The following is a 15,674-nucleotide window of genomic DNA, read 5'->3' as shown; positions in this document are numbered from 1 at the left end:
GCCCTGCAATTGCCCTGATTCTGGCGGAGAGTACTGCATATTTATATATGGACCCGGACTCTCAGTATACAAATGACTCCAGAAGGTTTCGTGGTTAAAGTGTGCTGCCAAAGCCAGTTCTTGGACAGTCCATTTGCCATAAGAACACAAATTTAACATAGCCCGGAAATTGTATCCTTTTTCATTTTTTGGGTTAATTCTCATAAAAGAGAATTTGATTTATGTGGATGTTTTGTGCAGTTCTAGGGACTATCTCTATGAATTTATTTATTTGTAAAGCTGTTTAGTTTGTTAAATCTATTTATAAAATTTCCCATAAGAAAGTTTATCCTTAATTTTCACAAGAAAATCCTCTAGTGATGGAGACCCTAATCGAATTTGATTTAAAATTAAATATTTACCATTTAAAGCTCTATTTGTGTGCTCCCTAATTTAAGCAAAATTCTGCCAGAATAAGGATGTGAAAATACCTCCTCTCACCACCTTTCAAAATCCCCATTAGTAGTCGTAGTTGTCGTTGTCGCTGGTCGTCCTGGAACATCATTATTTGGCACACATTCGGTCCTGCTGGCTTTGTGTTTCAGCCGTCGCATTTCAATTTTAATGAGCACTTGAGAGTTGTTGCTCGTTTTTAGCCGTAACTTTAATTAACAACAAAAGTCATGGTCTTGGCCAAAAACAAAAACGGCGAATAACAAAAAGTAAACGCAATGAAAAAGCTTAATTTGTAAGGGAACTAAGGGAGAGAGAGAGGAGAGGAAATAAAAAGACACATGAGGCCGGGCCGGGAAAATTTCGAAAGGAAACTACTACTGCTACTTCTTGCAAGGAACATGCGGAACATAAAAAGTCGCCAGCAAGTAGTTTTTGCACTTGTAGTACTGCTTTTTCCTCCAAGCCAGAGAGGAGCGAGAGTTCCGGAAAATGTTTTTTCTCGTTTTTTTTTTGGGGACCCGTAGCTGGGATATAAATACGGGTCCTGGGCCAAGGGCCATGGCTGGCGCTGCTGCTGTTGGCGTTAAAAAAGCGGAAAATCGCAGCACATTTTTGCTTTTTAATTAAGCCCTCAATTTTTTATGTTTCCATTCGAAAGCGACACGCCGTGATTTCGCCTCGTCTCCTTTATCCTTGGCTCTTTGCCGCTTGCCATCGAAAAATAGTTTACTCTTTCACAGTGGAGCAGCAGCAGGAGCAGGAGAAGGGACAGGAGTAGGAGCAGGAGTAGGAACAGAAGCATCTGGAGTGTAAATGTGCGTGCATCATGGGTTAAGGAGTTTGTCTTGACAAATAACTCTACACTTAAAATATCATTTCCTTAAATAATATATAAAAACAAACAAAAACTCAAAGCCCAAAATATATATTATAAAACCCAAAGGTAGCAGTACAAATCAATCCTTAATTTTTCGATTTAAAAAGTGCCAAAAGAAATTACTGAGAATTCCTAAAGAAATTCTATAAATACTTGGAGTTAACCGCTCAGCCGCTCAGTTTACGTCGGACTCGAGTCGGGCTACCATCAACGATCAACGTGTGGAGTGTCTCTGCCATAAGTGGGTAATTCGGCTAGATCAATGAACCCCCTCGATACGCACACGTTAATGCAATTACATCGAGTGCTTCATTGGCGACACCTTCACGTACATCTCAACCTCCAGTTCCAGCTCCAGCTAAACCGGTTTCAGAAACTCAACAACGCGCAGGCACTGGGCTTCGGGACTGAAGCTAATCAGCTTGAGGTGGTGCATGCGGTACGAGTCCACCAGCCAACCATCGTCGTTGCCGCCTTTGCTGGGATTCCGACAAAACTCCTCGAAATCCTCCTCCAAGTTCCTGAGCCTTTTGCAAAAGGTAAGTCCCACTTCGGTGACTACAAGACAGCGCTGTATGGGCTCGCCGATCCTCTGGACCTGCAACTCGGAGAGCAAGTTCTGCAGCCGCTCAAAGACCTCCGCCTGCTCCTCCTGGGTATCAAAGTCCAGGAGATTGCGCAGACCAACGAACAGCATGTCCACCAGGACACAACACTGTCCATCGATCCACTGGCGGCCCACTCTCAGGGGCACCGCGTGCCTCAGGTGTTGGCTTTGGAAGCGCATCAGGTCACCCACAGACCGGTGGCTGCCCTGACCCTGAGCCAGCCCGTAGATGTCCACCGATCCACGTTCCGTGCAGCAGCTCCGTATGCAAATCCAGTTGGACAGGCGTATTGCCTCCATCATGGTGGCCGCAGCCTGACGGGTGCCCTCCTGGAAGGCGCTCTCATCGAAGGCTACGCCGAGCAGCCGGCGCAGGCGCCAGAGGCAGTAGCGTTGCTGGAGTCTACTGAACACCTCTATTATGCGGAGCTTCCACCGGTTGCTCCAGGACAGGGGGCACACCTCGCGGCAGGGCGGTTGAGGAGGCGGAGGGACATGATATTTCCTAATTTTGATGAGACATGTTGAGCCGCCCCTCAAAACCCTTGACAACATGCTTGAAAAAATTAAAAAATACTAATATACATATATTATATTCAATTTGTAGAGAATGAGGTTGCTCAGCCAACTATTCTGGCTCCTCCTGCTGACTATAGTTCCCTTGATCCTTGCTGTATATGAAGACTATCGCCTGCCCAGTGCCTTGGAGCCTCAGCATTATGATCTACGGATTCTCACCCACATGGATGAACTCCGATTCGAGGGCCTGGTGAGAATCCATCTGCTGGCACGAGAATCTACCAGGAACATCACCCTTCATGTGAAAGATCTAAAGATAGATGAGGAACGGACCACGGTGAGCTCTTTCCAGGAGGAAAACTGTGTGACCAGCATAGAAACCCATGATCTTTACGAGTTCTACACCCTGCACTTGTGTCGGGAACTGGACAAGGGCAAGGTTTACCAGCTGGAAATGCATTTTGGGGCAAGCCTGAATAAATCGGATTCGGGTTACTACAACAGTTCCTATACGGATGCGAAAACGAAGCAAGTTCTGTAAGTTTAAATATACTCATGGGGTATATATTGAGACTAATTAACTATTTTATATTTATTTACAAAAGTAACCTAGCGGTGACACAATTTTCACCAACATTCGCTCGTCAAGCCTTCCCCTGTTTCGATGAACCCTCCTGGAAGGCTACCTTTAATGTTACCCTGGGATATCATACAAACTACACGGGATTGAGTAACATGCCAATTGTGGGATGCCAAGAGCAGTAAGTAAATGGGATCTCTAGGATCTCCAGATTAGGATTAGGAGATTAGGATTCCAGCGATCCCTGCATTATTCTTTACTTTATTTTCCCAGCGAAACCCTTGACCACTATATTTGGTGTCAGCACGAAACGCTCTTAAGGACCTCCACTTACCTAGTGGCCTATGCCGTTCATGATCTGCCGAATAGAACCACAACTGCCGATAAGCAAACCCCTCACAACAAAGTAACTTTCCGTAACTGGATACAGCCAGATCTGCTGGATAAAGAAATGCAATTCCTGGAAATGGCACCCAAATTAATCACCTTCTTCGAGGAACTTTTCCAGCTTAATTTCCCGCTGGCGAAAATCGATCAGTTTGTTGTTCCCACGCACCGATTTACTGCAATGGAAAACTGGGGCCTGGTCACCTACAATCAGTTTAATTTGGCCATTAACCCCAATGACGATCTGCAGGTAAAGAAGGATTCGAATACCTTTACCGCCGGCCATGAGTACGCGCATCAGTGGTTCGGGAATATGGTGACCATGAAGTGGTGGAACGATCTCTGGCTGAAGGAGGGACCTTCTACCTATTTTTCCTACCTGGCCATGGATGCTCTGCAGCCAAAGTTGAAAAAAGGAGAGGCAATGATTGCCGAGGATCTAGGGAACTTTTTTGCCAAAGACTCGTTTGGTTCAATGACAGCCATCTCGAAGGAGGTACGTGATCCTGGCCAGATCTTGGCGCAGTTCTCGGATTACGTCTATCAGAAGGGATCGTTGATGATCAGGATGCTGCACAAGGTGCTGGGAGAGGATGCCTTTCTCCAGGGCATTCGTTCTTTTCTAAAACAGCACGCTTTGGGGAATGTGGTTCAGGCGGATCTATGGGAATCCATGCAGAAGGCTGCTCAACAAGAAAAGGTTATCTCTGCAGACTTTAACCTGAGTAGAGCCATGGACACGTGGACCCTTCAAGGTGGCTATCCCCTGGTCACCCTCATCAGGGATTACAAAACAGGCACGGTTGCCCTCAATCAAACCAGGTTTTATAGGGGAAAGGAGACTGAGGGGAACTCCACCTGCTGGTGGATACCTCTAAGTTTCGTCAGACAAGGCCTGCCTGATTTTGAGAAAACTATACCACAGGCAAGCCTGGAATGTCCTGGAAAGACCCAAGAAGTTCTGACACTGCCGGATCCCCCAAGTGCCCAGGAATGGCTGCTTGTTAACCCACAGGTTAGCTCCATATTCAGGGTTAACTACGACGAGCACAACTGGCGCCTGATTAAACAGAGTCTCAAGGGTGATGCCAAGTTTGGTGGAATTCACAAACTGAACAGGGCTCAGTTGATAGATGATATGATGGCCTTGGCTTCTGTTCGAATTCAAAGCTACGAATGGGCCTTCGATGTTTTGGAGTATCTAAGGAAGGAGACGGAGGATCTGCCTTGGAAGAGAGCCTTAGCATTATTAAACGAACTGGGAGCTTTGCTGAGTGGCCAGGACAAGAATGATTTCAAAGTAAGAAACGTTTTAAGAATTTTCTTAAATTAAAATATTCCCTTTTAGGTCTACATGCAACAGCTAATCTCACCATTGTACAAACGCTTCTCAAAGCTGGAAATCATATCAAAGACCAAGCCAGCCACCAACGAGATATCCTTCCAGAGATTTGCGTACACTCAGGCCTGCCACTACCACGTGGATGATTGCGTCGAGCAGGCCAAGGCACTGGCGATATCCCGACAGGAGCTACCCTCCGATTTTAGGGAACTGGTCTATTGTTCCTTTCTCAGAGAAGGCGGGGAGGTAGAGTTCCAATTGGTGCTGGGACTCTTTAAGAATGCCACTAATGATGCTCAGCAACTTATATGGGCCTCTGCTCTTGGCTGCAGTCGGGATTTTAATCATTTGAAGGAATTTCTGGACTTAACCTTGGGATCAAAAGAGAAAGCCGTCAAGAATTGCTTTCTGGCTGCGGTAAAGACAGCTTTAAGTGGGGATTACCTGACTTCCCAGACAACTAACCATATCCTGAGCCATGCGAAAGTCATAGGGTAAGTTTTGGCGACTTTATATTTGAATAAATAATTATTCTGACATTCTTGGCAGTGAAAAGTTTAAGAAGAAGGAGCTTACAAGCCTGCTGCTTCGATTGGTTGGACAGGTTAAGGAATCTAAGGTATTGGAGGAACTCAATGATCAGTTGAAGGATATCAAGCCGTTCAAGAAACCCCTCAAGGAAGCCCTCGATCTGGCCAGCATAAATCAGCAATGGCAAGAGGATTGCGCCGGGGATTTTAGTCGGGCTTTGAGGAAGCATATTTAAACTTTAAACTTTTTTAAACATTTCATTAAATGCTGACATATTTTTTGTAATTATATCCCCTTGAGTTTGCATCTCTCTATCTGTATGGACTTATTTCAAAAGGATTGCTTGGCTTGGCACCTGTGTCACCTCCTCCTAACGCCACACGGACCTCAAGCTGAGGCTGCAAGCAGCTGTCAAGTTCCATGTTCTTGGTATTAATTAAGGCAATGGCGATGAAATCTTGGAGCCACCATTGAAAGGAATGCGAGCAGCGGGCAGTGGGCTTTGGGGCCTTGAGGAGGCCAGCGTGGCTGTCAGAAACGGGTCCTGTCAGGACTTTGACTGGTGGATTGCCTGACACGGGACACACACCGACACTATCCATCTGCAGCACACAGTGCTCCTTTGTTTTGGGTCCCTCCGTTTTCCATTTTCCGTTTTCCTCGGATTCCCTCTGCCGGCATTTGACGTTTACACGGGTCTGTCAAAATATGTACTCATCCTCAGTGCCATTTCCACATCCACCGATGACGATGACGATGACGACATGTGGAAAGAACATGGAAATGGCGGCCCCAACAACAGCATTTAGTTATCCCAGCTCCCAGCTGCTGTCAGGGAGCTGAAGCCGAAGCTGGTGTACAGATCGAGGCGGGGATCTTCACGGCTGACTGCCAATTAGGCAAATTAATCGCCTGTAATTGACGTGGCAGGAGAGAGAGAGAGGAGGGGTTAATGGATTGTGTTGAGACTTAGGGCGTCACTCGAGCCAAACTATCTGTCAATTGGCCACTATTATGATGGCTTATGCAATAATCTTGCATTCACAGCCACTTCAACTTGCAGGAACTAACAAACAATTGACTTTAGGACTGGATACTTTGCTGGCTTTCAGATGACAATCGCCTGAAGGAGGGCTTGGAGAGCAAACTTAATGAGATTGAGAGCTTAGCAGATGGACAAAGTGTATTGGAAATTAATATAATTATCCAGACAGTTCTTGAATTGAAGAGAAACTAAGATACACTCCCCTAAATTAATTATAGGTAAGCCCTTGCATAATCTACTCTTCAATAAAAATATTATAAAAATTAAATTACATACTATTACTTAGAAAATCTGAAGGAAAATCCTTAACAACTGTTAATTTAATACTACTTTCAAGTTCTTTAGTTATTAATTTGAAATTTTAAGTCTAATTTTTCTCAAAAAACTCTGCATTTTCGTAATTATAAACATCCACCCATCCAAGTCTGAAAAAACCTTTAGGAAAATTCCCCCGCTTGGACTCTTTCAAGCAAATAAAACTGCGAATCAATCAATTGATGACCCATAATTGAAACCACAAAGAGAATCCATGCGTATGTGCATTTCGTATGCATCGCTCTATATACATATTTGCTGGGAAATGCAAATGAAAAGTGGCCCTGTCAGAAAAATTAACGCTATTAATGCTTGTTAAAAGCGGTTATTAAATTAATTAAATGTGATGCCAGCCTGATGCGCGTGTAGAACAGGCTCGAACAGACACTGAAAACGGACTGCCGACTGCTGGCTGCCGGATTATTGCATGTTAAATATTTACGCTTGGACATTGGCATTTTTAGTGCTACTTTTTGCTTATTTATTTATCACAAATTAATTGAATCCCGAATGCTTTCAGTAGAGGAGAGTCCGAGCGAGTGAGACTATTAAAAATCGCTCAAATGTCAAATTAATGGCGGGAATTATGCATCCTTCAAAAAATAAAAATCTGTGAATTCTGTATTCAGCGAAAAATTATGGAATATCTAGAAATTCAATATTTATAAATCTGATATATATTAAATTAAAAATTAAACTATGTATTGGCTTTTGGGAAATATCAAAGAATAAGTTATTGGTTTTCAACAAGAAAATTGTTTTATGTAAGTGAATTTTGTAAAAGGTCTGGAAAACCATAATTACAAAGGATATCTGGAAAAAGCCTTATAATAAGCTCCTGAATTAATTTTAATTTTAAAATTTACAAATAAATTTTTGTATATCTGACATCCTTATAAATTTGTAGGGATTTTTTCACAATTTAAATTTTCCCTACTTTTAAATATTTCTGCCATTTCTCTCTTCAAGAAGTGTATGTATTTTTATGGCTCCAGTGCTCTCGGGCGCCATAGTATGTATGCAAGTAATTTGTGGGCAAGTTTTATGCTTGGTTAGCTCTTTTGAATGTCCAAATGCCTCGGGTATAGCATAATTCTGGTATTTTCAGCTGGGCTACTGGTAATCCAAATCCAACGGCTTCTTGGGCGGTTGATCCTTGCTCCAGCTGCTGCTGCAGTTTTGGCACACAATCAAATTTCGAACGTTAATTAATATGCATTCAGTGTCTGAGCAGGGCAGGGATCAAATTATGTAATAGCCGCATTAAAATTGAATTTCTGTATGCGTGCCTCGCCGATTGTGGGAGTATCTTTCGGCTGTCGGTTATGTGGAAGAGGGAGTGGGAGTATCTCTGTGTGGACTTGGGTTTCTGTGCACGTGGCAGGCCTTCGCCGCTGTCCGTTTGCAAAATGGAAAATGGTCTAATTAGCCCTAATTGAATGCGACATGCTTAGTAGCCCCATCGGAGCCCCGCCTCGTCGTGGCCCCGCTTAAGCGAGACAAATTATTTGTGTGTAGCTGCAATTGCAATTCAATTGGAGTGTTTGGATTATCAATTCCTGCCAACCGATTGTCGATTATGCTCTCTGTGTGTGCCCTGGCCCGGCAATCAGGCCAATTGCAGCTCCCAAGGAGAGCGACAAACGTGATTACAATGGCCCAGGAAATGGAGCAGGTGGAGCAGGTAAGAGAAAGTCAAAGGGTTTGTGCTTCATAAATGAATGTGATTTGAATACAATGGTTTTTAAGATTTATCTAGTTGTTGCATTTTAAAATTAAATTTACTAGATTTTAATACTAACTACAATAATATTATTAGACTCTGGCGCATTAACGAACTCTAGAACTCTTTTATTTAACCAACAAGCAAAATTAAGCACTAAAAGCTTATTTTTCCCCTAAAATCCCCAGTAATTGCCCATGCTGAGCTCTTTAGCAGAAAAACTTCTTGAATTCATCATTGTGAAATGCATTTTAAAGCCCCGCAAATGAACCTAAAAATCTATTCATTGCACTTTTCACCTCTCTCGCCTGCCAAGAAGTTTTCTTTGGAAATCACAACTTGAATGCGGAAATATATATTTCAATTAGTGAAGAGTTTTGCCCCCTTGGCAGCTTTGTTGCCCCATTGTTCCTGGGCTTTCTCCGCTCTTCCTGTTGGTTTCTTCCTAGGTCCTGGCTCGCCTGTGTTTGCCTTTCGATTGGGATGTCGATGTTTTTTATTGTCTAAACTTGTGTATTACATTTTGTTGATGTCGTAAATTACGCCAGCTAGAGCTCTGTGTAGGTGCTTTCATTGTTTGTTGGAAAAGAGGGAGAATAAATTCATTAAAAACTTTTCTGGCCAATGCAAAAATCCCCTTTTTATTGACTTTGCACAGATCTTCGGTGGTTGGGCCTGCGTAAATATTTATGCAAAATATATTTCTGCACTGGCTAGCATGTTTTGATTGTGCGAACGCACTGGACACGGACGGACTCTGTTGTATATTCACAAATCCGAAATCGAATCGATTTGCTGACCACCTACCCCCCTCTCCTATCCTTATCATAATCAGAGTGAAAACTTTGCTTACTTTACTTTACATTTATTGCTTCCGTCCCCCGGACCGCCGCACTTTTGTTTGAATTTTCTAAAAGAAATAGAACGTGAAAACTATTTCTTGCTGGCGCCTCCAGGCTGTGAGACATTCGGAAGAAGAAACTTTGCCACAAAAGTAGGAAGCTGGGCCGGGCAGAAACCCAAAAACTTGCACTTGTCCGGCCAAGGGAGACGGACGGACAGGGCACAAAGAGATGGCAACTTACAAATTTAGATTACGAGCACAAGCACAATTGCCACACATGTTTGCACAAATGCTGGCTGGCTGCCTGGCTGGCAGGCTGCTGAATTGTTTAATTTCATTTAATTAAATTGCAAATATTTTATTGCTGCAAAACTTGCAACAGAAAATTCCCGTTCTCTTTCCTCTCTTGTAGAGCTTGAATTTGTGTGTGTATGACGCCATCTGGCCAACATATGCGGCACTACAGTGGCATTATTAGTAAGTTTTGTGCGTCTATGTGTGTGTAAGTGCATTGTAAGCAGTTTAAACAAAAGTAATCCAAGGATAATTTGATCCTTAAGGATGCCAGAGAAGTTTCTAGTGATTTTTCTAGCTAACAGCGGCTCACGTACCTTCTCAAAAAGAGAGAAATGGAGTTTTTGCAATGCAAAACTCTCCCTCTGGAATACATTTTTAACGTAGATTCTTGATTAAATTTATAGGAATTAAATTATTAATTATATATTTATTTCTCTTTCACTTTTCCGCTTTTAATCAAATTTATTCCCAGGTTAGCATTCAACCCTTTACCTTTCGATTTTATTCACTTGAATGGATAATTATTATTATGGCTAATTTCGATGAGAGATCGATAAGCAATCATCGAAATGGAATCGCTCGACAACACCTCTATAAATATTGAGAGTGTCAGCCACTTGATGCTAATGCAAATTCGATTCCTCCGCAGGTTAACCCAAGCCACCCCTCCCATGCCTCAATAATTCACTTGACCACCTCAACGAGCTCTTGATTGGGCCCCTAAAAGGGGGATGGAGGGGGAGGGAAACACGACACGACGACCTTGGCAGTGCAAATCGAGTTCTAGCTACTTTCCGGCTCCTCCCAGCCCCAAACAACACTCGAAACAACAACAGAGCCAGGCATCCAGCTCCTTCTTTTTCTCGGAGCCACTTTCTCCTCTCACCTCCGGCCCCTTCTATGTGTTTCTTTTAAGTGCTCCTTATAGTTGATTCCTGCTATTGTTGTTGCTCCTCCTGTCGAGTTTCTCTGTTTACTCTGGCGCTGAGCAGCAAAAAGAAAGCGTCCAAAGAAAAACACTTTTAGCACGCATCGAAGGGGAAAACCAATAGAGAGGCCGGGGCTTGAAATGCCAAGCACCTGGACATGGACAGGAGTGGCCTGAATCCACATCCACGCGTTTCCTTGTGACTTTTACAAGTAGAGATTTGATACCTTTGATGATGCCTAATTTTATCAACATACATTATTTTTAGAAACCAATTTACTATTTTAAATTCACAGACAAAACTACTAAGTTGAGAATGAGGAATGTTGAATGAATGTTTCAAACAGAGTTCTAATTGAACTTAAAATATTTTACTTTCAAACCGCATAAACCTTTGATTTTGTAGATTTTTCAAGGCAGAGTATTACATTTTTCCCTTGCACCATTTATCATTAGCTTTTATCACTTTTAAGTCCATCACAACCGTTCTAATTTCGCTTCATATTTCATTCCTGAACCCCTCTATTCATATATATTCCCTCACTCATTTTGGACCCTCATATGTCCCTAAACCCTCCTGGGTTTAGCTTCCATTAATCCCCCCATGACAACTCGTAACATTTTAAAGCATATTTACGGGCGGCTGCTCATTATTTTGATGCGCTTTGGCAAATATACATTGAGGACTGGGATGGAGAAGGGATGGCTGGGAGCGGAGCTGGAACCAAAACTGGAACTCGGATGCATATATGCATATTAAACAGACCGCTTTTATTCGCCGGCACATTCTGACATCAAATTTGATTGTCTGCGCACGGTGCCTGCCCCTGCCACTGCCACTGCCCCCCAAAAGCCTCTTCCCTATATCGCAGCGTGAATGCATATGCATGAAACGGCATTATTTCGATGCTGCAAACAATAGACCAAAAGATCCAAATCTCTGTTGCTGTTGCTACTCCGCCTCCTGCTCTTGGTCCTGGTTCCTGCTGTAGCTTTTGCGTGTGCTCCCTGCTCCTGCTCCTGCCTCAAAATGGGACAAAACAAGGCGTCATCCTGCGGAGACTGAGAGAAAATCGTGCTTGATTCAGGGAATATATTTTGAAAAGAACCTTGAAATTAAATAACAAATATTTCAACAGTGTAAAATATTATGAAATATTCTGTTTGAACAGATAATCCAGTTTCAAACTATAAAGTTCTTATTCCTCAGTGTATGCAATCATTGGGTGGTCTCCACTCCACCCAAAAACAGGATGCTGGGGGAGTGGGATCAGGAGTAGGAGGAGGACTTAGCCACAATTCATGCGGCTGCATTTGCCTAAGCGCCAAATATTAATGACGCTGCGACGATGCTGACGCTGACGATGACGATGACGAGCTCTGAAATATCATCAGCGCCGCGGCGGTGGTGCCGGGTGTTGATTTTAATGAGAGACCGAAAGCAGAGTTGAAACTGAGGGACTCCACGGGGGACAGACGACACTCAGCTCTGCTTATCAACGCCATCAATTCTTCTTCTGGCGCTGCTAGTCCTCAAAAATTAGGGGTGTTTATTATTTTTGATTGCCGGCACGCGTCCAAAGAAAGGAGCGGAAAAAAAGCGGAGACAAATAGCCCGTAGAAGGGCTAAAATGTCCCATTGTTTGAGCCTCAAAATTGATAGCGCGTGTGCAAATTTCACAGGCCCTTGTTTTTCCTGCTCCTTCCCTGTTTTTTGCTTTTGCTTATTGCCTAATGACTCATTTCTTGTCTCGCCGGTGTCCCTTTCTTGTATTTCTTTCCTCCTTTACTCGAGTCCTTTGTCTTACTCGGGGGAATACTTGAATAGCAGCTTTTGAAAGCCAAAAAGTTGGCGTTTGGTGTGAAAAAGCCAAATAGACACGCTGCCAAATACTTTTGGCACCCCGAAGAAGGAAGGAAGAAAGGAGTTGTTCAGGAACAAAAGGAGTGAATGTCAGTACACGGAAAATAAATATATCAATAAAAATATAAAATATTAGCTATCGGAAAGATCTTTCTATCTCATTTCTCTCTACTGTCTTGCTTTACCTGCTATGTACAATCAGTAGCGAACGAGAGAGTTTCTTTTTAGATGCACTCTCGGAGAGAGAAACACATTTTTCCCTCTCCTAATAAAATTATACAACATCACAAAAGAAATCAAAAGCGGATTCTATAATCAAAAATTCTTTAAAAAACTCCTCTAAAACTTTAGTGCTATATTTTTCTCCCCCTGCACCTGATGATCTGCCCGAATGGCACGTTCCGCTTTTGAGTGGTTCGCTGCAAGGTGAGGAGGTTGCTCGGAGTTGGAGCGGGAGTTGCTGCCGCAGGGTGGATGGGATGGGCTGGGAAGTGCAAGTGGTCTGCACTCGAGGATGCTGCAGCAGCAGCATTCACATTCACGGGCGCTTGCACTCGCAATTAGCGCAAATCAGGCGACGTCGGATGGTCCTCGGGAGTCCTCAATTTGCCGCTCAACCTGCGATTGAATGACACACGCTCGTTCAGCCAATGGAGTCACGAGTGGGGAAGCAACTAATTTTGAGATGAAAATGGGAGAAATCATACCAATTAGGCAATATAAAGCGAGGGGAGCACAAAGTGATTTTGTCAGACTTTTCAACTGAAGAATTTTCAAGAAGTCGAAAATATTTGGACAGATTGAAATGCAAGAAGGTTTTTAAATTCACTGAGTACATTTTTCACTAAATTTCTTAAATTAAAACCTATTTTTACTTGTACGAATTCCCTACATTCATTGACACAATATTTGACTTGCAATCGCCTTTTTTCTTGCTCTTTCTACCCCTCTTGAGTTCCTTTTCACACTCCTGGAATCGTAATGTTTTGTACAACTCTTGAAGCATTACTCTTTTTTCATTGTTGGTTTATTTATTCTCCTTTTTATTCTGCTATTTTTTTTCTTTCTTTTTTTCTTAAAGTCACTGTTGTTGTTGTTGTTGCTGCTGCTGTTAAGCATTCTTATCGCCGTTGGTAGCATTTCCGTTCCATCCTACTCGTGCATTTTTCATTTCCGCCTCAGCGTCGCGGCATTTCCCTTCATTTTTCACACATTCAGGAGGATCTCCCTGCCGCCGCATGCTCTACTTACCCTATATACATATATATTTCGCATTTATATTATTTTGTAATGTTTATTTCACTTTGAAAACCCACTCCCTTTCGGTTAAGCCTTTAAGGAATTGAATCTCTGGATTCTCTTGAAATGAAATTTTCAAAATTAAAGTGCCCTGGCTTGGTCAGTGTCCTTTCTAGTATGATTTTATGTACAAAATATATTAATTTATAAAATGGAAATATAAGCTGAATGTTTGTAAATACATTTTTAAGCTTTTACTTGTTAGAACTTACTAACCCCAAAAGTCAACTTAAACCCAAAGGTATTAGGCTTGATTTTTCCTTAATAGTTCAGCTATTTCCGGGCCCAACTTGAAGATTAAAGTGTTGGGTCAGAGGACTCGAGTTGCTCTGCCGAGCCTGCTGTCCATTATGATTGTCGTGTGGAAAATATTGTCTGGTCGACAATTTTAGGGACGACCATTTTGCCAGACCGCAGACAACGGCGGAATAAATTCGGAATGGGAATGAAAATGATGCCCATTGTCATTAGAGGACGGAGGATGATGATGATGCTTTCGACGCCAGAAATCTCTGGCCATGTCTATGGCAATGGCCAGAAGTTGACTGCGCGGTGGCGCGGCCAAAAAGGCAATTCCAGAAATTACTATTTGCATTATTTTCACGACAATGCCTGTGTTCAGGCCAATTCAAAGCAAATAGAACGGAAAAAGAAAGCCGGACGGGAAAAGCGAAGGGAAAAGCAGCTGCTGCTGCTGCTACTGCTACAATTGACGGCGTCTGGGGAAAGATGAAAATTGATTTTAATGCCAGAAATTATGTTATTTGCGCATGTTATGGACACGCAGAAAAAAACAGGGAAACGCCGAGCAGTACTTTGCCATAAGCTTGAACTTAACACCCACCCACCCACACACACACAGAGAGCACACTCAGCACCCACCCATAATTATTACGATTATGAACTCGACTAAATTACAAACGACTTACGTGTGAATGCGCTGAGCCAATCATCTCATCATCGCTACGGTTACGGGGACAGGGACAGGGACTGGGAATGGGGATCGGGGAATCCGGAAAATGGCAACTCCGGGAGTTGTGGAGTGGCGCGACAATCGCCCGGCTGCCAGATAACAGATAACGGAAATTGGCAACTTGAATTTATCGATTGTTAATGGCCATTTTGATAAATCGACTTGATTAGCCAGCAATTGAAGGAGGGCGATTTTGGGGTGAATAATGTGTGTAGTAATTGTTATAGTCCTGCAGGGTATTATAATTTTAGTGCAAAGTTTGCAAAGCACTAAGGGAAGCTTAACTATATTCTAAAATAGGGCAATACTTATAAATTATTTGCGTTTTTTTTGTGTCTAATATATTCACAAAGATATAAAAACACCATAAAACTCTTTGAAATGAATATATTCATCAGACATAAACAAAAAATTTAATCTAAATCCCATATAAAAATACTATTTAAATTAAAATTAACAAAAATCAATTTCACCTGAAGCACTTGATCTCCCAAGCAATATATTTTTATGGCTAATTGCAGGGATTTTAATGATCCAAGATAACATCATGCAAAAGCTAATAAAGCTGGCGTCTCGGTTTACTCCTCTTGGCATATCGCTTACACTCGCTTTGTCAACAATTTATTTGGCCAATTCCCTGGTCAAACAATTCCCCAACTTGATGCAATTAAGGGAAATGCATAAAAAAGCTAAAAAAGAAAAGAGAAGCGGAAACGGAAACGGAAACGGAGGCTAGAGTCTGGGCGCAAATAAGCCGCGGCTAAGAACCAACTTTTGCTGGCCGCATCATAAAAGCGGCAGAGGCAGAGGCAGTCGCAATCTGCTGTGTCTTCAAAAAACCCCCCCAGATAACCCAGAAAAACCACCCAGCAGGAACCCCAGCCGTGCGGAAGAACTTTGCAAGTTGCGACGTCAAATTGCATTGGACTCTGTGTTTAATTTGTGTGATTTATTTGTTCAGCCTGCTGGCCAAGTTTTCGGTTTTTGGTTCGCTCTTTTTGGCTTTTACTTATCTGGCCGAATGACGATGACTTTTGATTTCTTGGCGGGCAGAGAGTGAGTGCCAAGGAGAGAGAGAGATCTACCAGTTCTATGCGCTTTCCTGATT

At 42.7% G+C, this 15,674-nt stretch overlaps 1 protein-coding gene across 1 annotated transcript; it reads left to right on the top strand.

The window, feature by feature from the left end:
• Positions 1-1,349: 1,349 nt before the first annotated feature.
• On the top strand, positions 1,350-5,556 carry LOC108072390 (aminopeptidase N). Its single transcript, XM_070284213.1, has 6 exons — positions 1,350-1,851; positions 2,527-2,975; positions 3,044-3,199; positions 3,292-4,705; positions 4,754-5,241; positions 5,297-5,556. The coding sequence occupies exons 1-6, from the start codon at positions 1,747-1,749 to the stop codon at positions 5,511-5,513; spliced, it is 2,829 nt and encodes a 942-aa protein (XP_070140314.1). The 5' UTR covers positions 1,350-1,746; the 3' UTR covers positions 5,514-5,556.
• The last annotated feature ends 10,118 nt before the right edge of the window (positions 5,557-15,674 follow it).

This window comes from Drosophila kikkawai, chromosome 2R (assembly GCF_030179895.1).
Source record: "Drosophila kikkawai strain 14028-0561.14 chromosome 2R, DkikHiC1v2, whole genome shotgun sequence".
Lineage (NCBI taxonomy): Eukaryota > Metazoa > Arthropoda > Insecta > Diptera > Drosophilidae > Drosophila > Drosophila kikkawai.
The sequence above is the reverse complement of the archived record's forward strand: the minus strand, read 5'-3'. Positions and strand labels throughout refer to the sequence as shown.